Source organism: Rhinoraja longicauda, chromosome 5, assembly GCF_053455715.1.
Source record: "Rhinoraja longicauda isolate Sanriku21f chromosome 5, sRhiLon1.1, whole genome shotgun sequence".
Taxonomy (NCBI): domain Eukaryota; kingdom Metazoa; phylum Chordata; class Chondrichthyes; order Rajiformes; family Arhynchobatidae; genus Rhinoraja; species Rhinoraja longicauda.
In genome coordinates, this window is record NC_135957.1 from 53,533,591 (window position 1) to 53,559,108 (window position 25,518).

The 25,518-nt window shown below is 39.9% G+C and overlaps 1 protein-coding gene across 2 annotated transcripts in view; it reads right to left on the reverse strand.

Moving 5' to 3' along the window:
* Positions 1–670: 670 nt before the first annotated feature.
* trmt11 (tRNA methyltransferase 11) overlaps positions 671–25,518 on the reverse strand; it is a 72,958-nt gene continuing 48,110 nt past the window's right edge. For both annotated transcript variants that reach the window (XM_078400171.1, XM_078400173.1), the window contains 2 exons: positions 8,463–8,617; positions 671–1,256 (listed from right to left, as the gene is read on the reverse strand). In XM_078400171.1, the coding sequence (XP_078256297.1) occupies positions 8,486–8,617 (132 nt within the window). In that variant the 3' untranslated portion in view covers positions 671–1,256; positions 8,463–8,485. The remainder of the gene's footprint in view (positions 1,257–8,462; positions 8,618–25,518) is intronic.

The following is a 25,518-nucleotide window of genomic DNA, read 5'->3' on the forward strand; positions in this document are numbered from 1 at the left end:
CAAGTTAGGAAGTGCCAAAATTAACACAGATCTTTGGCTCCATAAAAACCAATGCCACAACTTTAGACTGGAATACTTTCAAAGAACTTAAATTACTGTGGTCCTTTTCTATCTTTGTGAAAATCATTGGGCTGTCGAAAGTTATGTTGGCATTATGTTATCTAAGCAAAGATAAGGTGGATTTTTCTGCTAAATCAATACATTCTAACCTTTAAACCATTAATTACCTCAGGTACTACCATTCAAGAACGATTGCAAAAACTGTTACATTAAATAATAAATCACCTGTGTGCTTTTCTCAAGCATTCATGCACTATAGTACGGAAGCATTTTATTTATTGTCAACGCGTGTAGGTGGCAGAGGGATCGTGGGTAGTTGAAAGCCATGTGAGAGGGAACAATGAGCAATAGGATAGATGGGTCTGCCTCAATAACCGCCAGGAACTAGATAGGCTTAATGGCCTTCTTTATGTCAAAAGAAAATGTGAAAATATAAAAACATGCAAGAAAAATTCATAAGATCTATAAATGAGCAAGAAAAGTCTCCCTTTAACACTGATGCTGAAACAAAAAAACACATAAACTCACAAGCCAGAAATTTTATTTATATTCCTGAAGAAGGTCAGAAACCACATAAAACTATTTCTATTCAGAAAACATTGGCTGGAGAATTCCTTTGAGTGGGATAAAGCAACATTGCTGCAATATATTTTTATTAGAGCTGTGTAGGTCAACCAGAAATGTAAATTGTTATTCAAAATTACGAGGAGTTTAGATAGAGTAAATAAAAAAAAACTTTGTTTCCACAGTTGATGGCTTGGTAATCAAAGGACAAAGATTCAATTCAATTACCGGAAGAACCAGAGAGAAGATCATGCAGTGGAAATCTGGAAATTTAATGAACTAATTTTATAACACGAGTCATTGTCCTCATTTGGGGAATGAACATGCAGCTGCACAGAGTGTAAAGGAAGGAGGTCCCCAGACTTGTGAGCTACAAGGGAAGATGTCAGTTGAGAATATAGTTTGCTATAGGTACTGTCAAATCTCATGTACATTAAGATACATCAAGTCAAAACTAGCACAACTTCAGTCACCAGTGATCTGATATCTATCTTCTACATAACGAACAAAGTTAACAGTCGGAGATAAACTGAGGTAATAGTGCACACACACATATCCTGAGAAGAACTTTGTTGAAAGCATTGTTGATTTTCTGAAGTGCTCCAGTTTTGAAGATGTGGATGGCCGCAACACTAAAATGAAAGACATAACAAATTCTTACAGGCATTATGCCAACATAACTACAGATACGACAGCCCAATGATTTTCAAATTCAATGGATTTTTAGTAAATACATTTTGTGAATATTTACCCAAGGTGCAAAGGAACTAAATCAATAGGGAAAAAAAGGGTGATTCAACTTATGCTTACCATGGGATCATAGAGCCCTGAAGAGTGCCTGCCAGCTCTTTATATTTGAGCCTCATCTCTCAAAAAGCTATTCAATTAGTCCCATGCCCCAGTCTTTTTACTAAAGCCCTGCAATTATATCTGTTTCAATTCTGAAGATCACTGTTGAATATCTCCCCACCACCATTTCAGTGCTACGTCCCCGGTAATGATAGCTTACATCATTTTTCCTTTGCTGAGCTTCTCTCTGCTTCTTCTGGCAATTAAATTAATTTTTTTGTCCTCTGATCACTAATTCGCCTATTGTGGAAAAACAAATGTTTTTTTTATTTACTTGATCAAAATTCCTCATCATTTTTAATAAGTACTACATTTTTGATTATCCTCCACAACTCTAATAAAAACAAGTTTTGAAAAGAATAGTGAAAACACATTTCTGATTTAGTCAATTTTGGACCAAACTCCTGTTTAGCGAGTTCTATTTATTTTGAGTTCACTGAGATATAGTGTTCCTGGCATAATAAATGCTGGTGGACAAAATCAAGTCTGCAGATGAACAAGCTTGGCAGCCTTCAGCTGCCTGTGTTGCATCTGCTCTCCTTCAAGCAAGTAGCTTATAAATGGCTCTTTATATTGTATATTAGACCAAGTGGACCCGTTGGGCCCATTCCTCATAGAGTGGGGGACAGGGAAGGGGAGAGGGTGCCACTCACCTCGGCCCCGTAGCGCCAGTGCTGCAGCCAAAGCAAGCCACGGACCCAAAGCCTTTCCTGTATTGGTCTAGCACCCTCACCCCCTCCACTCAATCCCCCTCCTCCTCCCCACCACCTAATCCCCCCCCACTACCCCAAGTAGTCCGGTGATTGTCCAGTGCGCTGGGGCTGGACGGGAGCCGGGACTACACCTCCCGACGGGCAGTGCACGGCGGCCGCCATTTTTGTTGGAGAGCACAAAGTGGGCACTGGAGGAGGAGCACGGGGGGTTATAGTCCGGTGATGGTCCGGGGCACTTGGCCCGGGCGGGAGCGGGGATTCGATGAAGCCGTCAGTTGAAGCAGGTGCTGGAGGAGATGGAGTGAAACGATGAGACGACGACCATCTTCCTCCTGTTCGGAATCTCTCCCGGGGCTGGGTGCGGGAGAGAGGGGAGAGGAAAGGGGAGAGAGAGCGACTTACACCAGCCCCGGGCGGCCATCGCGGTGGCCAGCAGCAGGAGAGCCACAGTCCTGGCATCGGCCATCGTCTTTTGCCTTCTCTCTGGCGCCGCGCTGCACCACTAGGAAGGTGAGGTGCGAGACATGCCGGGACGGGCAGCGGTCCTCCCGCTGGTCCTCCGTGGATGGGGGGAGGGGGGGGAGAGCATTTGTTAAATTCAGTTTATTGGCCGTGACTGCCTGGCCCCCCAACCCCCCTCATTGGCTGGTACTCGTGCGGGTCCCATTGTGACGTCACACGCTAAAGATCGTAATGAAATCGGTTTAAAAGGTAATTTATGTGTATACAAGATCAGAGTTTTATTAATATACTAGACCAAGTGGACCCGTTGTCCCAAACCTCTCCTGCATTGGTGCAGCACCCTCTCCCCCCCCTCCCCCTTATCCTCCCTCCTCCCCCCCTCCCTCCACCCCCTCCCTCCTTCCCTAGGAGATAGATTTAAACTTTAAAATGTGAATAACTTAAAAAATATAACACCGATTTCAATGAAACCTTCCATTAGCACCAAAGGGACGACGGCGAGTAAGATGGGCCTAAAACTGTTGTGCTATCATGTACCGTTTTGGCTGTAGTTTAGGAACAAACAAACAAACAAACAAACAAACGAGAGTTTTAGTATATCGGTAGATAATAAAAATTGACATATTTTTTTAAATAATAAAGACAAAACTGTTATTAATACTTCTCACTCTAAAATGAATTAACCTATTCCCAAATATAACCTGAGGCAACAACACAATTTCGAACTCAAGGCATTTTTGTATGAATGGAGCATTTCTTTTTAATGAGGAACAACCCCTCCTATTTCCTTGATGTCTTTAAACCGCACTGTGGTTGCCAGGCAATCAGCCCTGGTAGGAAATGCTGCTGTTAAGTGTGGAGGAGCAGCCTGGACCCTGGAGGCATTTTCTCCTCCATTTAGCATTGGTGATTTATTGCAGAGGTAGTTATCGATGCCCTCCATTTCTTGATTCCACAGCTGTAAGCTTTATTTACCCCACAAACTCTCATGTATTGTAAATGCAAAGAAATACAAGCTTATTCAATTCCACTCTTTTCTTTAATTTAGCATAAGCGGCATTTTGATTATACATAGTTTCTGCGATAGGCATGGGCTACCGACAGGCCATGTCTGTAATTCAAAAGGGTGGGAGGTTCAAAGCTGAGCTCCAAAGCTATCCCTTTAGTGGCATCACTTCTTTTACACTAACATAGCTCCTCAAACTCATTGGTTGTTACGCGCTGACCATTTTCTTATCCTTGTGGGTTATCGTGAAAGTCCAGCGTTTTTAATTTAAGTTTATTCATTTTAAACTACAAAAGTCCAGGTAAACCATATTCAAGAATTTACCACTTGAGTTATAACTTCTTCAAGAGTTGTCACAGAGGTGTTAGTCACAGGCGTCCTCTGCCGAATACATCCTGGCTGTCATTTACTGGCTTGCTATTGTACAACTGTCCTTGAGTTTACTCTGATGTAACTTCCACATTTATCTTTGGACACACTAAATGCAAGTCTTTTATTCGTTGATGAAAACAAGATGTAACACTGGAGAAAACGTCTGTTATTTTGAGACCACACTGTGCATGTGTATACACTGGCCTCATTACTGATTACACAATTCAACAAGTTCCATTAGTTAGTAGGATTCTGTGGATCAAGTAGAGATCACAAGATGATAATCAATGCAATTCAATCCAATTTAATTCATCCATCCTATCGGTTGCATAATCTTTCCATTTCATCATCTATTTCTTAAATAATTCACCATGGCAGCTTTTCTGTAAATCATGTAATTAATGACTCACAATGTGTGACAAAATACTTATACATTACAAGTTTTAATTGACCAGTAACTAATCTGAATCTGTACCAGAGTCATACAGCATGGAAACATGTTCTTTAGCCCAATTTGCCCATTCCGACCAATATGCCCCAACTACATTAGTCTCTCCTGCCTGCCCATATCCTTCTAAACCATTCCTATCCATGTACCTGTCAAAATGTCTTAAATATTGTTATGGTACCTCCCTCAACTAGCTCCTCTGGCAGCTCATTTCATATACCCAACCTCTGTGTGAAAAGGTTGACCTTTGGGTTCCTATTGAATCTGCCTCCTCTCACCTTAAACCTATGGCCTCTGGTTCTTGATTCCCTACTCTGGGTAAAATATTCTGTGCAACTACCCTATCTATTCCCCTTATACATCTCTATAACATCAGCCCTCATCCTCCTGCGCTCCAAGTAATGGAGTCATAGCTGCCCAACCTCTCCCAATAGCTCCGGCCCACAGGTTCTGGCAAAATTCTCGTAAATCCTCTCTGCACTCTTTCCAGCTTAACAAGATCTTTCTGAAAACAGGATGACCTAAACTGAACACAATACTCCAATTGTGGCCTCACCAATCTATCTATATACTAAAACTCTCATTTGTTTGTTTGTTTGATCCTGAACTACAGCCAAAACAGTACACGATAGCGCGACAATTTTAGGTCCACCTTATTCACCGTTGTCCCTTTGCTGGTGATGGAAGATGTTTCATTGAAATCGGTGTTATATTTTTTAAGTTATTCACATTTTAAAGTTTAAATCTATCTGCTAGGGAGGGAGGGGGAGGATAAGGGGGGTTGAGGGGGATGGAGTGGGGGGAGGGGAAGGGAAGGGGGAGCGGAGGAGGGAGGGAGAGGGAGGGGAGGGGGAAGGTGGGGGGGAGAGGGGAGAGGAGAGGGTGCTGCACCAATGCCGGATAGGTTTGGGCCCAACGGGTCCACTTGGTCTAGCGTCTGATACAACTGTAACATATCATCCCAACTTCTATGCTCAATATCCTGATTGATGAAAGCCAATGTGCCAAGAGTCTATCTACCCCCAACGCCACTTTCAAGGAACAATGTACCTACACTCCCAGATCCCTCTGCTCTACAACATTCCCCAGAGCCCAACCATTCACTGCGAAGGTGCTGTCCTGTTTTGACCTCCCAAAATGCACCCCATGATATGAAAATAGGTGGAAGGACAGGTAGTGTAGAGCAGGGACTCTGTTGAAGGACATGGACAGGTTGGGAGTGTGGGCAGAGAAGTGGCAGATGGAATATAGTGTAGCAAAGTCATGCATTTTGGTACTGGGAATAAAGGCCTAAACTATTTTCTAAATGGGGATAGAATCCAGTAATAGGAGGTGCAAAGGGCCTTGGGATTGCTGGTGCAGGATTCCCCAAAAGTTAATCTTCAAGTCACATTGATAGTAAAGAAGGCAAATGCAATGCTAGTATCTATTTCAAGAGGGATAGAATACAAAAGCAGGAAAGACAATAGACAATAGGTGCAGGAGTAGGCCATTCAGCCCTTCGAGCCAGCACCGCCATTCAATGCGATCATGGCTGATCACTCTCAATCAGTACCCCGTTCCTGCCTTCTCCCCATACCCCCTCACTCCGCTATCCTTAAGAGCTCTATCCAGCTCTCTCTTGAAAGCATCCAACAAACTGGCCTCCACTGCCTTCTGAGGCAGAGAATTCCACACCTTCACCACTCTCTGACTGAAAAAGTTCTTCCTCATCTCCGTTCTAAATGGCCTACCCCTTATTCTTAAACTGTGGCCCCTTGTTCTGGACTCCCCCAACATTGGGAACATGTTTCCTGCCTCTAACATGTCCAATCCCCTAATTACCTTATATGTCTCAGGATGTAATGCTGAGGCTCTATAAGCCAAGGGTCAGGCCACATTTGGAGTATTGTGAGGATATTTGTGCACCATATCTGAGGAAGGATGTGCTGGCCCTGGAGAGGGTCCAGAGGAGGTTTACAAGAATGATCCCAGGAATGAATGGGTTAACATATGATGAGCGTTTGACGCCACGGGCCTGTACTCGCTGGAGTTTGGAAGAATGAGGGGTGATCTCATTGAAATGTACCGAATAGTTAAAGGCTTAGATAGAGTAGATGTGGAGAGGATGTTTCCACTAGTGGGAGAGTCTAAGACTAGAGGCCATAGCCTCAGAATTAAAAGACGTTCCTTTAGGAAGGAGATGAGGATTCTTTAGTCAGAGGGTGACGAATCTGTGGAATTCTTTGTCACAGAAGACTGTGGAGGCCAAGTCAATGGATGTTTTTAAGGCAAAGATAGATAGATTATTGATTAGTACGGGTGTCTGGGGTTATGGGGAGAAGGCAGGAGAATTGGGTTAGCAGGGAGAGATAGCCATGATTGAATGGCGGAGTAGACTTGATGGGCCGATGCCTAATTCTGCTCCTATCACTTATGACCTTATGATCATTCATCCATCCCCAACGCCACTTTCAAGGATCTTTGTGCCAACACTCCTAGATCCTAGTGACTTAGATAGATTAGGAGAGTGGGCAAATGCATGGCAGATGCAATATAATGTGGATAAATGTGAGGTTATCCACTTTGGCGGCAAGAACAGGAAAGCAGAGTATTACCTGAATGGTGGCCAATTAGGAAAAGGGGAGATGCAACGTGACCTGGGTGTCATGGTGCACCAGTCATTGAAAGCAAGCGTGCAGGTGCAGCAGGCAGTGAAGAAAGCGAATGGTATGTTAGCATTCATAGCAAGAGGATTTGAGTATAGGAGCAGGGAGGTTCTGCTGCAGTTGTACAGGGCCTTGGTGAGACCGCATCTGGAGTATTGTGTACAGTTTTGGTCTCCTAATCTGAGGAAAGACATTCTAGCCTTAGAGGCAGTACAGAGAAGGTTCACCAGATTGATCCCTGGGATGGCAGGACTTTCATATGAAGACTGGATAGACTAGGCTTATACTCGCTGGAATTTAGAAGACTGAGGGGGGATCTTATAGAAACATATAAAATTCTTAAGGGGTTGGAGAGGCTAGATGCGGGAAGATTGTTCCTGATGTTGGGGAAGTCCAGAACCAGGGGTCACAGCTTAAGGATAAGGGGGAAGTCTTCTAGGACCGAGATGAGAAAACATTTCTTCACACAGAGAGTGGTGAGTCTGTGGAATTCTCTGCCACAGAAGGTAGTTGAGGCCAGTTCATTGGCTATATTTAAGAGGGAGTTAGATGTGGCCCTTGTGGCTAAAGGGATCAGGGGGTATGGAGAGAAGGCAGGTACAGGTTACTGAGCTGGATGATCAGCCATGATCATATTGAATGGCGGTGCAGGCTCGAAGGGCCGAATGGCCTACTCCTGCACCTATTTTCTATATTTCTATGTTTCTATCCCTCTGCTCAACAAAACTCCCCAGAGCCCTACCTTTCACTGTGAAAGCCCTGTCCTGGTTTGACTTCCCAAAATGCATTGCCCAACAGAACAAGATCTTTCTGTTTTTGATAACCATCTTCACTATCTACAATACCACCCATTTACTCTAGTGTCATCTGCAACCTACTAATCAATTATCAGTTGGTCGTGGTGTCTCAATTTAATATAGTGTGGCACAAGGATCAGTATTGTCCTATTTAGTACACACAAGCATTTGATTTTAAATGATACCATTTTCCTTTGCATCTTTCTCTCATAACAGTTAGCAAATTCACTAGTTTAGCTGTTTATGCATATTCTATGTAGTCATCTAATATTATCATCATATCACCATATCATATATATACAGCGCGGAAACAGGCCTTTTCGGCCCACCAAGTCCGCGCCGCCCAGCGATCCCCGTACATTAACACTATCCTACACCCACTAGGGACAATTTTTACATTTACCCAGCCAATTAACCTACATATCTGTACATCTAATACATTTCATACTAATTGCTCGCATCTCTGACAAAAACATTTTAAGATACTGAAACAGTTTACCAAATTGAATCTGTGTTTATTTATTAGATTAAAAAGTATCTTACAGGTTAAAATATATTTGCGCTGGTCATTTCTGGGTATTCTTGGTTTCCTTGGCAACCTTCTTCATCACGCCACTGAAGTATTTCTCACGGAATGAATTATGGCCGACATATGGATTATACTTTGTATCATTGAGGTGGGCAAATCGATCCTTATCCTAAGGGATGAAGAAGAGGATATTAGTTTGAAAGAAATTGTTCATACCTGTTGTGATAATGTAACAATAGTAATATTCCAATAAATAAGCTTTTCAAAAGAAGTGTTTTTACTTATTTTGTATCATATGTGCTTTCAGTCACAAAGTATAAATAAACATACATTTGTATACAGAGCCATCTTAAGCAGTAATTTAATCTAAGTAGGATGAACTATTCATTCATTTTCCTATCAGCTATAGTATAGCTGTAGTATAAGCTATTTTAAGCTGCAGTATAAATAAACATGCAAATATACAAAGTATAAATAAACATACATTTGTATACAGACTCATCTTAATCAGTAATTTAAGCTCAGTAGGATGAACTATTCATTCCTTTTCCGATCACTCTCCACTATTTTTTCTGTTCATAAGTATTTGCTTTTTCCTTGCATTCTTGTCATCTTCCACCTGAACTTATCCTTAATTTGTCATTCACTTCCTGCTAGTAGCACTTTTTTTCCCCCAGACCAATGGGCAATGACTTTCTCCCACACAAACACATCTCCTCATCTCAGCTTCTTTAGCTTTCTGTTTTCGTCAAAGACACATTGCATACTTATAAAAATCAATGTCATAAAAAAGTCCAATTTAGAAATCACAAAAAAAATCTTTCCCATCGTTCCAAAAAGGTGTTCACTCACTCCCAACGCGGTCTCTCTCAAATGCCTCCAATGCTGATCTTAAGCTTTGAGTTACGAAATCTGATGAGGACCCAGGGTTCTCCAGGACTGTAATTTCTTTCTTCAGTTCATCAATCTTTCTTAAGAAGATAAGAATAGAAAGAAGAGTTGACCATTTGACCCCTTGAGCTTCCTTTGCCATTTCGTAAGATTCTGGGTAACCTGAAGATCTCAGGTCTGCATTCCTTCTTCTTCCCCATTCCCTTAAAAAACCCATTGTTCAAACAGTAGTGGCACAGTGACGCAGCGATAGAGTTGCTGCCTTACAGCACCAGAGATCATAACTACAGATGCTGTTTGTACGAAGTTTGTGAGTTCTCCTCTGACCGCGTGGGTTTTCTCCAGGTGCTCTGGTTTCCTCCCACACTCCAAAGACGTACAGGATTGTAGGTTAATTGGCTTTCGACTTTAGAGATACAGTAGAAACAGGTCCTTCTGCCCACCATGTCCACGACCACCAGCGATCACCCAGTAAACTAACACTATCCTACACACTAGGGACAATTTTAAAACATCTGAAGCCAATTACATAAAAAGCTGGATGTCTTTGCAGTGTGCGTGGAAACCAGAGAACCCGGAGAAAATCCACGCAGTCACAGAGAGAAGTACAAACGTCATATAGACAGCACCCATTGTCAGGATCAAACCCGGGTCTTCTGGCACTATAAGGCAGCAACTTTACTGCTGCACCATTCTGCCGCCCTTCGGTGCTTCTTCGGTTAATTTAGTTTTTTAAATTTAGAGATACTGCGCGGAAACCAGGCCACCGAGTCCGCACCGACCAGCAATCCCCGCACATTAACACTACCCTACACACACTGGGGACAATTTACATTTATACCAAGCCAATTAACCTACAAACCTGTACATCTTTTGTGTTTTTGGTTAGAATTGTAAATTGCCCCTAGTGTGTATGGGATGATCGCAAGTTGGTGGGCCGAAGGCCCTGATTCCCAGTTTTTTCTCTAAACTAAACTAAATCTGTTGGTCTTGGCAATGAAAATTGCCATGTCTCTCCTTCCATTGCTCTCCAGAGTATCAAAAAATCCAAAAATTCAAGATCCACTGTGAGAAGATGTGGTTCTCTGCTTTATCCTACTTCAGATGGGTGATTAATTTTTCTGATATTCCCCAAACTTCTGGATATCCTACTGGAGGAAACATCCTCCCATCTTCTAGCCTGGCAAGGCACTTCACAACCTTGTCTCTCAAACAGATCACCTCCGATTCCTCTAAACTCCAATGAAGGGTATGGCTAGTAGAACCACTGCATCACAGAAGACCCAGGCTCAATTCTTACCTCAGTTGCTGTCTGTGCATGTGTTTTTTTACATTCTCACTGACAGTGTTTCATCCCACAATCCAAAGACATGTAGGTTGATAGATTACTTGACCCTACTGTATTGTTGAGTGGCAGTATTTGGGGTGAGTTAAAGGGAATGCGAGAAGAATAAAAAACAATTAATGAAGGATTTGTATAAATGGCCTGTTTCTATTCTGTGCCCTCTATGATTATATAGGTCCAACCTGCTCAACCTCCCTTCATAGGGCAACCATTTTACCTCAGGATTAAAGCCGAGAACCACCTCTGAATTGACTGTAAAACAAGTCAATCCCTCTGTACCCAGTATTCCGGGTGTAATCTCAGCAACATCCTGTTCAATTGTCGCCACACCTTCCCACTTTCCTACTGTATCCTATTTATAGTGAAGGCAAACATTCCATTAGCCTTCTTATTGAATTGCTGCAACTGCTTGCTGACTTTCTATGTTGAATGTACAAGAAAGCCCAGATCCCTTTGTACAACAGCATTGGTGGTCATTTTCCATTTAAACAATATTTTGACAAAGTGGATAAGATCACATTTCCCCTCAATACACCCTTTATGCCAGAATTATACCCACTTATTTAAACTGTCCAAATTCCATTGCAGGTTCTTTGTTCACAACTTGCATTTCCACCCTTTCTGGAACATCATCAAATAGGGGGCCTTCATTGACATAGATTAGTAAATCATTGGGTCCCTGTATTGATTCAGTTTGCCTCCATGAATCATCATTTGCAAATCCTCCGTCCGTGCTAATATATTACCCATTAATGCCAGGATCTCCTACCTTCTTTCAACCATTTTATAATTTACCCACCAAAAAATTCTGGTAAAGGTGTGCATGCTGAGCACTTTTTTTGTTGTATCTTCTGAACACTGTTCCCTGTCTATTTTTTAAAAAATGCTTAGCCTGGGATTTTTCACACCAGTGAAATTTTTTAACAATGAAAAGTTATTAAACTTATAGAAAGTTATTCATAGTTTCACAATTGGAGAATAGATGTATGTTTAGTTAAGATTAGTTTATTATTGTCATGTGCACAGTGTAAAGTGTCTTGTTGCGTGCTATCCAGTCAGCGAAAGGAATATACACAATTACAATCAAGCCATCGACAGTGTACAGATCATATTGCCCATGAACACCAAACTTAACTGCATGGAAATTACCCATTCATCTGCTTAGATGTAGAATTTTCATCATATAGGTATACACCCATTCATATTGGTATATCACCCATTCATCTACTTGGATGTAGAATTTTTATCATATAGGTATACACCCGTTTTTCCCACCAAAATTCTTTGTAAACTGCAGTGGAACCTTTTTTCTCATTAGTCATAATTAACATATTAAAAAATGAATGTTCATTAATAAATACATTAATTTATTCTTGATCATGCACGTTAACATGCACGTTAATTGGTCATGATCAGAATTAAGCATAAAATAGTCTTAGAAATGAAAATTATTTTTTTAAGAAATGTAACTTTAATTTGATCTGCCTTCATCCAGGAGACTGTTTTTTAGAAAACTAACATGCAATTTCATTTTTTTACAAGTACATGTGGTGGGCGTCGTTAAATTTAATTTAACATAACTAATAATTGTCACAGTTCTTCCCACACAGCAGTTAAGAATGAGGCAGTCACCGCATTTACCTCTTGTTCAATGTGTCTCAGATTCATTCCAATCAAGCATATGAATCAAGTTATCAAGAAAAGTTATGCTTGGATCAGGAATCTACAGCTAAAATCAGCCAAGTTCCAAATCCCTCTACCGCAACCCATTTAGTCTTTAATCCAGCAGTTCAATCAAAACGAGAACAGTCACGCACAAATCTTTTTTCTAGAGTCAGCAGGACATTTTATGTGGCCTTTTACCGCACTATTTACTGCTCTATAGTGCAAATCAATGCAATCAGATAGCTGGAGATACTTTGTGCTAAGATCAGCATTTCTGCTTAAATGTTGTACTTGGATCAAGAATTACTACATAATGGAATTGACTGCCAAGTGGTTTGGTATGGTGGAATCTTATCCTTGGATCAAAAATGCATTTAGTTAGACCTATCTGCAACCTCTAAATTTGATTTATCTTTTTCAGATGTTAGAGGGTTAAACAGTGTCATCTCTGACCTCCAGTGGTTTGTGCTACTATTACTACATTAAAACTTACAGGCCCTCTTCAAACGATAACATAATCATCGGTTGAGGTCCCCTATTGCAGTGCTAACCACAAGTCATTTACAACCCTTTTAAAGACCAGCTGTTTGAAGTGAGAAATGTTATCTGTAAACTTTTTGAAGCAAACATCAGTTGAAAGCATAAAACAACCAAAGAAACTTACCACTCAATGCTTCTCACCTCAGCTCTAAAACTTTAAACTAACCCTTGACAATCAGCTTCTTTAAAACAAATGACCTAAAGCATTGCTCTGGCAATTGCAATATCTAATCTGTTATTAGCTATGCTATTACCATATTATAAACAGGAAAAAGAAAGTACCAGGTAGTGCTGCATTTGCTTGCACTTTTTATAGATTCATATCCTACATTTACTCTGATGGGCCTCAGTTCAGCTTCAGGGTAATTGTCCATGTCTGTTTTTTGTTTAAAAATCCTGTCTTTCTTATCACAGCTTTTCACTGTTTTACATCTGCTGCTGTACAGTAGCTATAGAAACCACTTGTGCAAAATCATGCAGCTATAAACATTGTGAAGGACACAACTATTTCTGACATAAAACTGCTGACATGAAATTGGGAGAACTATATAAAGGGAATGTCATTCTGTAATTAATCCAAAATAAATTTCAAACCAGCAAACCAACATTTAAATGACAATACATTTATAAAATATGATACGCAAGATAGGCAAGAAAATATAATGAATAATATCAAAGATTAAACTCTCCACAGGCCAACATTTTCACAGAATCTATTGCACAAAAAAGATATGTTTATTGATAGGAGTATCATTATAGTTCCAAAGCAAAACTCTAGTTTTCAAATTTGTTGCTGTATTGGTCTTACATATGATCTACAAACATCTTTCCATTTCAGTGCCCACTTCAGAAATGTGCGGACCCAAGAAACACTTCCTTTTTTTGTTAAAAACAAAACTCAATATTTAATTATTTTCTTGGTGATGCCAAAATTATAGTACAAGATTACAGACAAATTATTTGAAACACAATTACAAGCAAAATCTTGTACAATTAAGTACTCTGACTTGATGTCATAAAATCTTTGTTGAAAAAAATAATTTTTCCATTTAGTAACTTGGCAAAATTATAAGGACAGATCAGACAAATTTGAATCGCTTTCTCTGGAGCGTCAGAGGCTGAGCGGAGACCTGAGAGAGGTGCACAAAATTATGAGAGGCACAGTCAGTCTTTTTTCTGCAAGATGTCAAATACTAGAGGGAATATTATTCAGGTAAGAGGGGAACATTTTTACAGGAGATTTACGAGGCAAGTTTAAAAAAAAAACATAGAGTGGAAAATGTCTGCAACACGCTGCCAGAAAGAGTGATTGTTTTAGATACTATAACGACATATAAGAGGCATTATGACAGGTACGTGAACATGCAGAGAATGGAGCAATATTGATCATGTGCAGGCACATCGAGTTCATTTAATTTGGTAATCTAGTAGGTAAAGTCTGTGGGTATTACTGTTCTATATTCCATGTGAAGGTTGGGTACAGTAGGCAGTTCACACTGCCTATAATGTATTCTCCTACCTCAGAACAAAATCCTCCAATTGCATGCATATTCTTACCAGGTCTTTTGTGGCTCCGATACAAATACATTTGTGAATGACATTGTACTACGGAATTGTTGTGGGTAAAAATTCTGTTAACTTTATAGTAAATCACTTCCTCCAAATAAGCAGGGTGAACATGCAGCAAAAAGAACTAGCTGGAGGAACTTGGTGGGGGTTTAGCCTCATCTGGTAGGGAAAGGAACTATTGATGTTTCCGATCGAGACTGCATGAAGGTTGAAAGTGAAGAGATACAATAGTTGGTATAAAATGGGAAGGGGGAGGGGCATCCCCGCTCACATTTTGGAAAGTCTGACCAGAAGGCTGTCTTCCTAAACCCTGCCCACAAGCAGAAACCGAAAAGCGATGATACCGTATGGAAAGTCATATAATGGTCTGAAAAAAAAGATAGGCTTCTATGTGAAGATAGACACAAAAATTCGGAGTAACTCAGCGGGACAGGCAGCATCTCTGGAGAGAAGGAATGGGTGACATTTCAGGTCACGACCATTCTTCAGACTGAAAGTCACGGGCCCTGACTCTCATTCTGAAGAAAGGTCTTGACCCGAAATGTCACAAATTTCTTCTCTCCAGAGATGCTGCCTATCCCACTGAGTTACTTCAGTCTTTTGTGTCTATTCGGTTTAAACCAGCATCTGCAGTTTCTTCCTACATTTTGTAGGCTCCGATGTGACTACTTTGAGTTAGTGGATTGGTTCACATTCAAGGACTCTACAGCCAGCCTCAATGAATATCCCACTGCACACACATACTTCATCAGTAAGTGTGTCAAGGACTGCAGCCCAAAGAAGTCAATCTGATTGTTTCCCAACTGGAAATCATGTATGAACCATGAGATCCACTCCCCAATTAAGTCCAAGTCTGAGACATTCTTGTCAAGTGATCCCAACTGATACAGGAAATCAAACTAAGACTTTTGTAAGGCCATCGGCGATGCCATGAGACAATTCCAGACCAAGCTAGAGTCCCAGACTAACTTGATACTCGTCGATTGTGGCAAGACATCTTGGCAGAATGGGCTACAAAGTGAAGTTGGGAGAATTGCTTGCAACAACACGATCATCCCTGACCAGCTCATTGGCTTCTATGCTAACTTTAAACAGAAATGGTGGAAAGGCATCGCCAGCCCTGTACCCGTGGTCATCTTGCAGATATCAGATCAGCCTTCCTGAGAGTGAACCCATGGAAAGCGACAGGCCCAGATGGAGTCCCTGGCTATGTCCTCAGAACCTATGTGGACCAGCTGGCAGGGGTCTTCCGTAAGCTGAAAACAAACTTATTCAGGCCAGACATTACTCATTATCCACTTATATATCATCACTGACCAGTCTGGAACTATCTCAGTTTGTTTCCTGCTTGTTCCTGGGGTTAGGGACAAGCAGATACTGTGCACTAGTGATAATAATTTTCTTTCTTCTCTGCACTACTTTGTATCTTATCTGTGTTTTAAAGCAGTGCCACTTTAATCAAGTAGTGTTCTATTTAATTACATTCTACTGTTTGCAGACATGTCAGTTAATAATTTAACACTCGGTCATTATCACAGACATCCAAATTCCACTCTGTATGCAAGTAGTTTTACTTTGATCTAACAGTCACACAAAGCAGTGATTACCTCCCACCTATATCTGCAGCCTCCATAGATAGAAGACTCATTATGAAACTTGCAACACCAATGCTGAAGAAAATGTCAACTGAGGTGTGCCTTGTCTAATTCTGTGCATTACTTAATTCTTTAGTTTGGATTATTTGTTTCTATCGTGATCCTTGTCACAATTTGAACATAGTTTTGCACCCCCTCCTCACTGGTTATTCTTAATCTCACATAGAGATTGTGAAATTAGTCCCAGACTTTATGATATAGGTCCATGGCTACTGGAAAATGGATTGGCATTAAACCTTTTTAGTGTTTTAATCTCTTTAATCCCTTTTTAATATCTAGACTAAATGGCCTCATTCTTTGTTACGTGTCTTATTGATTCATTCGGGTGCAGTTTAAACAAAGGAATTAGGAAATCTAATGATATTATCTAAACATGGCTTAACCAATCTATAGTGTGAAATAAAAATAGAAAGTGCTGGAATTACTCAACAGTTCTGGCAGCATTCAAAGAGAAATAGAGTTGAAGTTTCTGATCAATGACTTTTCTTCATAATTAGTAAAAATTAGAAATTAAGGAATATTTTTTTAAAGATACCAAGAAAGGGGAGGGATCATAGACTCAGAGCTACACAGCACGAAAAGAAGCTCTTCGACCCAACACCTCCACACCAACCAAGTTGCCAAACCGAGCTACATCACTTGCCTACGTCTGGCACATGTCCATCCAAACCTCTCCCAGTTATGTACCTGTCCAAGTGTTTTTTAAATGTCAGAATTGTGACGCTTTCTACCACTTCTTCTGGCAGCTCATTTGATGTACGCACTATCCTCTATTTGAAAAAGCTGACCCATGGGTTCCATTTAAATCTTTCCACTTTCATCTTAAAATTCTGGCTACTTTTAGACTCCCCTATCCTGGGAAAGAGACTGTGGCTTTCCACCTTATCCACATCCTTCTTAATTCTCTATACTTCTATAAGGTCACTCCTCGGCCTCCTTGACTCCAAGGAAAAAAGACCCAGCTTATTCAACCTCTCTTCCAGACTTAACTGTCCAGACCCTGTAACATCCTCATAAATGTTTTATGCAATTTTCTAGTTTAATGTCATCATTCCTAGAACAGAATGACCAGATCAGTATTCCAAATGGCAATGTCTTGTATATCCTCAACATGATGTTTCACTTCCGGTACTCCGCAGGATTTCTCTGTTCGACAATATTCCCCAGGGACCTAACATTCATTGTGTAAATCCTGCCCTGGTTTGTCCAACTAAAATGCGCGAGCACTCCACATCTATCTAAATTAAACTCCATCTGCCATTCCTAGGCTCATTGGCCAAGTTAATTAAAACCCTGTTGTAATCATCGTGATTCTTCACTGTCCACTACACCGCCAATGTTAATGTCATCCACAAACTTATTAACCATTCACATTTTACATCCAAATCGTTAATATAAATGACGAATAATAGTGGAGCCAGCACCGACCGCTCCCTGTTGCACACTGCACATTACAGGCCTCCAGTAATGAAAATCCACCCTCAACCACCACCCTCTGTCTCCTACCTTAAAGCCAATTGTGGAAAACAAAGGGAATGTCTGTGATATGGCTGGGACAGCAATGAGGCACACATTACATCTGAAGAAACCATAAGACATTATTATAGTATGACTGAAAAACATTTTTTAACAACTAAAGTAATTGAAAAAATAAAATTCTACAATCATACACAACTACTGAATGGAACCAAGCCATCAACATAAAAAATATCCATGTAATGAAATGGAAGAAAACTCTTTATAGTGATTGAAAGAATCATCAAGGATTAGAAAGACGTCATTTCACTCACAAAGCACAAAAAAACTCTGATTTGTAAATTTGGAAACAGTGGCCTGGAGAAAAGTAAAGGAAAATATTTCATTACTAAGATTTGTACCCGAGTCCGTGTGTGCCGATGCATGTATTAGTCTTGATTTTAAACATTTGGCATAATTTGCAAAACTTGTGAATGTAGGGGAATGGGTCAGAGAAACGGGGATGCATATTTATATAATTTCTGAAGCACCATTTTAACATTTGAAATAGTTTCTTTTATTGCTGATTTACAAAACCCTGTGGCAGATTTTCCCACATAAAATGGACAAGAGTACAACATGTCACTGATAAAGAGGAATTGGGCAACATCAAAGGGGAGGATCGATTGTAAAATAATTCACAAAAAATAACATATTTGGCAAGAAAGAAAACACGTAACATTCTGCAATTTCTCGGTAATAAATGAGAAAATCCATGCAATGTTTGCAACAATGTTCTACGATTTTCAAAGTGTTGTGTTTACGAATTCCTACAATTTTTAATTTATTTCACTTTTATTTCAAACTACCTAATTAATGACATAAACAGATTCAGCAAAGAAATGAAAGAGGTGATTTTGCAAAGATGGAGCATAAAGAGGGATTTCAGGTCTTTCAAAACTCAAACCTGGTGCAATTTTTGTGGTCACCCGAGCAGCGGATTGCACAAAGCATGATCCACGTTCAATTATGCAGAAAGTATTTTGAGTTTAGAATTTTTAATTGTCCAACTATAATGACAATTTACTTTTTTGACCACACAAAACAGATGAAGAATTTGGACAGAGTGAAGAAGGGATTCATAAGATTGATCCAGGAGGCTCTCAATGAAACTTGCCAAATAATGAAAGGCCTGGATAGAGTGGATGTGGAGAGGATGTTTCCACTAGTGGGAGAGACTAGGACCAGTCTAGGACGCAGCCTCAGAATAAAATAATGCACATTCAGAAAGTAGATGAGGAGGAATTTATTTAGCCAGAGGGTGATGAATCTGTAGAATTTATTGCCACCGGGGGCTGAAAAGGGCAAGTATTTTGCGTATTTTTAAAGCGGAGATTGATAGGTTCTTAATTAGTAAGGGTGTCAAAGGTTATAGGGAGAAGGCAGGAGAATGGGGTTAAAAGGGAATGATAGATCAGCCATGATTGAACGGCACAGTAGATTCGATGGGCTGAATGGACTAATTCTGCTCCTATGTTCTACAAATTTACTACTGTCATGTGGATAGATTGGAGACAATGAGTCTGTCTCAGAGCAGGGAAAGAAGATTTGTTAGAGGTAATTAATATCATGGGTTGAAACTGAGTAAACAAAGACATCCTCTAGTAGCTGAAGGATTACTATTCAGAGAGCACAGCCACAGCTTTATGTGACAGGCAAAAGGACCAGAGGCATCTGGTGTAGAGATGTCTTGTGTAGAGAATGAGGATGCAGAATGCATGTCCTGATGACATGGGTGGCAACATGCCAAAGTAAAGTAGATAAATATGTAGAGAAAAAAGTGAAGCAAAATGGAGAATGAAAGGGATTGGAACTGACTGGATTGCTTATCAAAAGCCATGGAGCGATCTTGATTTGTTGAATAGCCACCTTCTTTATTACACTACAAATGAAAGTAACATTTTAAGTTTCTGCTCAGTTTGCGGGTTGCCCGATTTCTGATCAGTAGATTTATAGCATTTTAACTTTGATGGAGCCATGTTGCAGTTGAGGTGAGGCGAGTCCAAATACTAATGGGACCGAGGGTGAAGACTTATGCTGATAGAAATGTGAATGTATGCAAAATGCCCTGCTGGATTAATGGATAGATATTAGATTCGGAGTGGGGGATTTTTTTAATGCGTTTGGAGATTATGACATTGTTGTCAAAGATTTTTTTCTCACTCAGAGGATTATGAGTACAAGAGCTGCCAGAGGAGGTAGATGAGGCAGATACTATAACACCATTTAAAAGACACTTGGACAGGTACATGGATAGGAAAAGTTTAGTGGGATATGGACCAAACATGGGCAAATGGGGCGGATGTGGCATCTTGGTCGGCAAAGGGCCTGTTCCGTGCTGTATGACAATGACTATTTTTCTTTCAGTTTTGTCCAAATTGTTTAGAGGCTATCAATGTTTCTACAGGATGTTCAGCACTTAAAATCATGTTATATTAACTTCATTAATCAAGTAATCCATTCTCTCTTCATCTACTGGGGCAGGCCATGTTTAATAATGTTATTTCACTGCACACTATGGCTCATTAATTATTACCATAGAGAGTTTGTTTGTTTGTCTGACTCTTGGGAATTTGCAGCCAGACTTAACTGACTAGGTAAGGATGACTAAATATTAACATTAGGAGCTGCCTCATTATAATCAATTTGTAATGTCACCTATAGTTACAATATCTTTGAAATCCTAAGACTACTTTCAAAAACATTGTTCAGGAAGGATGACAAGGATTTGATTGGCAGAAACGTTGATACATCTCCAGACCTAAAATAATGTTCACCTTGGAAGGGAAAGTTAAAAGATAGATGTTACATAATTTATTGCAGTCAAGAATCATCCAGATGAACAAGGATGAGATGCAAATGTATGTCACGGTCAAGGAGGAGATTTATATGAGTGGCACTCAAAGTGAACCTCCAAGAACATGGGCCCTTGTTCATGATAAATCTAATTTCTCACATTAATCGTTGAGGTTGGTGCTTATATCAATTCTAGTTTCTATAATTACAGTATGTCCCTTTGTTTCACTCATTCAATTTCTGTCAATAAGCACCATTATCTATCTCATTTGTTTTTGGAAAAAATGGCTTTTGCTACACAATAAAAGAAAATCAAACTGCAGTGAACAAAACTAACTTTGTTGTCAAGGTCAACTTATTCAATGTGTGTAGTGAATGGCTTTGTGTAGGCACCGAAAGAATGACGCTGTAAGTAACATGGCAAGGTGCGAGGAATGCAGACAACCTCTGCATCAAATAACCAGTGCTCTTTTATGTTAAGCTCCATGGGTTTGTTGCTGCCTATTGCAATTGTTTGCAGATATGTGACAGAATAAACTTTCAGTGATATATGTTGCAAAAATGTGATTCATTTTCAGTCCTCACGGGAAGAAATCTTTTCAAAATGCAAACCAATGTGAGCATTTGAAAGCGGTTCATTCATGGCTGCCTAAAAAAAGACAACTGAACAATGTATTTTAGGAGATTGGAGCCCAAAACCCCTATAAATGTCATGAGAACATTTATGAGGATCATTTTAACTGGGCAGGCAAAGCGTAACTGGTCAATTTTAGTACATCCATTGGAGTCAAGTGAAGATGTCAACAAAGAGAATAAAGCCTTGCCAGATAACAGCCAGAGATACACACATTCAGCGTTTGATAAACAGATTATTTTAGTGCAGAGAAACAGTCCTAAAACAAAAAAAAACACAGTTGGCCAAAGCCACAAAGCCACAAAGCCCAGGGTAATAAATAAGGACAAATGGGATTCCTGGGTTTACAACCATACTGTGATAAACAGAACTGGCCAAAGAGAGAAAGGGGGATCCATGAATGTTTCTGTTATCTCTATTTACAATAAGAATAAATGCGTTTTTCACAGGTAAAACAAACAAAATGTTTCAGCTTCATCTTGAATCCCAAGTAATTAATGGTATAAAAGAAGAATTTTCTGATAATGTCTTCCCATCCAAATAGATATTTTTTGAGAATCAGTGGAAAATTTAGACAATATGCACCAAAGATGCCTTCTGCATTTGCGCCCAAAACATAATCTAAATATTAGTGCTGCAGTTTAAGATAACCTCAATCATTTAATTTATTTGCTGAGAAATTAAAACGGGCCTTAACCAAGTTCTTCAGTAAAATCCTTGCAAACCTGGGTTAGCACAGGATTGTCTAATTTTTCTAACAGTGGCTACTTTTCTGCACTGTTGATTTCTAATATTTATTTTCTACCCTTCGTGGTCTTTATGTTGTGAAATCCTTCAGTCTCAGTAGTTGACACCAAGTTCCCTCCATCAGTGACACAATCCATGGCTGACTGCAATTCTAGTTATTGTTCAATGAGATACTCAAGATATTGATGATGTAGATCTCAGTAACGGCTGTGCCTTCAAAAGTTAGGGGGACATCATTATAGTCTCTCTCGCTTGTCATGGTTTATTCTCTGACATCAAGATCGTATGATTGCTATCTACCGCTTGTTTCTACAATAGACAATAGGTGCAGGAGTAGGCCATTCGAGCCAGCACCACCATTCAATGTGATCATGGCTGATCATTCTCAATCAGTACCCCGTTCCTGCCTTCTCCCCATACCCCCTGACTCCGCTATCCTTAAGAGCTCTATCTAGCTCTCTCTTGAAAGCATTCAGAGAACTGGCCTCCACTGCCTTCTGAGGCAGAGAATTCCACAGATTTACAACTCTCTGACTGAAATCTTTTTTCCTCATCTCTGTTCTAAATGGCCTACCCCTTATTCTTAAACTGTGGCCCCTGGTTCTGGACTCCCCCAACATTGGGAACATGTTTCCTGCCTCTAACGTGTCCAACCCCTTAATAATCTTATATGTTTCAATAAGATCCCCTCTCATCCTTCAAGTCTCAATGTTATTCTGGTCTTGTACGAGGGTTCCTTTTCAGACATTTTGCAAATCGAGTTAAATGCTGCTTAATCAGCCAAGACGAACCTGGCTGCTGATTATACAATATCAGTTGATCTATGAAAATTAGGCAGCCATGGCTAGATTGGAATTTATTCAATAATTTGTTTGTTTTTTAAGAACAATGCAGGGTTGTTCACATTAGATCAGATTCATTTATTGCCAATTAAAGACCATTTCTTTTATTGCCACTTTCTCATCTATTCCCTACAGACTCAGGGCAATTTACAGAGGCCAATTAATGTACAAATCTGCACTTCCTTGGGCTCTGCGAAGCAGCCGGAGCACTTGGAGGAGCACAGGAAGAACATGCAAACTCCACACAGATCGCACCCGAGGTCAGAATCAAACCCAGATCTCTGATGCTGTGAGGCAGCAGCTCCACCAGTTGCATCACTGTACTGCCCAAATAAGATTATGAGGAAGCTTGCCAGGGTTGATCATTAAGGATGTCTCCCCTGGGGAAATATAGAACTAGATGGCATAGTTTCTGAATACACAGAACTTCCTGTGGCTGTCATTAAATATATACAAGGCTGCGACAAACTTTTAGAACTGCAAGGGTGCCAGTGGTTATAGTGAACATGCAGGAAATCAGAGTTAAAGACATAACAATATCAGACATGATCTTAATGAATGGCAAAGCAGATATAAGGAGCTGTGTGGCCAATCCCTAGTTCATACATTTTTAACAATCCCAATCCATCGCCTCTTCCATGTAACCTTGCAAGTTAGCCCTCTTATTTGGTTTGGAAAGATGCAACGGATTCCGCTTTCACCACTTTTTCAGATCCTTGCCCATTTGGGTGTGAAAATATAGTATTTCTATTTTTTGCCTAACGCCTTCCTCAATTATTTAACCTGATTACCAACTGATATGGCAAAATAAATAGTTTAGTTCCAGCTACACTATTGAAACTCACAATTTTTAATACTTCTCTACAAGGTCTCCCACCTAACCTTCTCAAGTATTGCATCTACCCAGTGGGGACACAAGAGACTGCAGAAATTGTAGACCCAAGATTTCAGTGGCCTGAAGATAACTATCAGACTCCGTTTGATATTCTTTGATTACTTTTGCAAAGTTTTTTTGTTTTTAACATGTGGCTACCTGCATTCTCACAATGTATATTATAGTAAAACTCTAAATATCACACACCCTCAGGACTTCACTGGTGCCGTACAAGCAGATTTTCCAGACCATTGGGTGTTGTTACTTGCTTTGTCCAACACACTGAGATTTTCTTTAACACGTAAATACATTTTCAAATGAGTCCAGTGCATTCAAAGGGAATCTGGGAAATAGAACCTCGTAAATTTCACGTTCGTGATCATGGCTCCTGTCACAACCCCACTAACATTTTGAACCCCTGGTATTCCCGAACCATCTCCGACCACATTCCCAGTCCACACTCCCTACAACATATGGCCAACCCTGCCAAGGTTAGAAAAAAAAAATAGAATAAAGAGGTTTTTATACATCAGAGCTGTATGCTGCACCATCAGTATTTCCAGATAATGGATTACTGAAGTAGTAAAATGCAGCATTTATGCTTAAATGCCAGAGCTACACAGTTAATGTTATCCTTACTGATGCAATAAATTGGTTCATTATGTAAAATAAGTAGAATAAAGAATATGACTGATAGGGCATAGAATTTAATTCATGTCATTTTGTTAACTTGAAGATATAGGAAACTTTTGATCTGGCTTTCATAATCCAGATAAGACTGATTTTAAATCTAATTCAGATACCAATCATAAACCACAATGACCTAAACCTTATGAATTTTATTAGCTGATGAATACATTTTCAGTAATTCTCTTTCAATATTTAAGCATTTTCACAATGTTGTTTAAATGGACAATGTTTTGAGTTCAAGGCCAACCAAAATGTGCTTCCAACACAGTGGTCATAGCCAGCACATATTACTGTTGAAACACATGGGAATTCATACAAAAGATCAAGAACATAGTGTGCTGGAATCAGTGGTTACATCTGAAACAGCAATAAAGGGCAATTTATAATTTTATATAAATAAAGATAGATTTTAACAACCAGTACCCATGAAATTGAGTAAAATCTGCCAATGGCCAGCTTTTATTAAATGCTCGCATCAGAGACTGGTGTCATTCATAATTTATGTAGCATTCAGAGTGTCAATGAAGATGACAGCACAGATAACGAATGGGAAGCAATGATCAAAATCTAATCTACTTGCTGGTTTTGTTCATGCTTTAAGCAAATCGCAATCATTCAGCAGCAGTTGAATTAATTCACCTTCATGCAAGTGTAAACTTGAAGTGCATTTCACACTCAGCTCAAGTCAGCCAATTGTTTCAATTTATATCTTTACCCAACCATGAATTAGCTTTTTCAGAGTCCATTTACAGGAAACAACAAAGTGGATTCAAAAGGAGATTGATTGCAGCTCCCATGTGGAAATAGTCCATCATAAAAGCAGGCATAAGAAATGGAAATTGGAGGTAGGGGAGGGAGGGAGATTAAACCGCAAAAATCAATGTCGGTGTATTTCCCACTGTTCTCTGACCAAGTAATGCCAAATGACATGGCTGCCTAACACAGTGAGATTGGCAACTAAACAACATGCAAACAGGGGACAAACCCCAGCCCTTTTACTGCAGAGGGATCCGAATGAACAGTCTGGCATCTGCACCTTAAAACTAAGTAAATCCCACACTAGACACACAGGTAGTATTTCACTTTAAAATTCGATTCATCTTCTCTCTTTACTACCTCCCAATCAGCAGAGTTTTAACGTAACGCATGCAATAACTCCCACTGATAGAGCATCTCTTTTAAATTCCTCTTTCCTATCAGGGTGGAAATCCATCAGGTATCAACATGGTAAAGGAAAGCACATATCTGAAAACGCAATGTCATCTTGGGATTTCTGGCTCTATTTAGCAGGAGCAATTTCAAGTCAT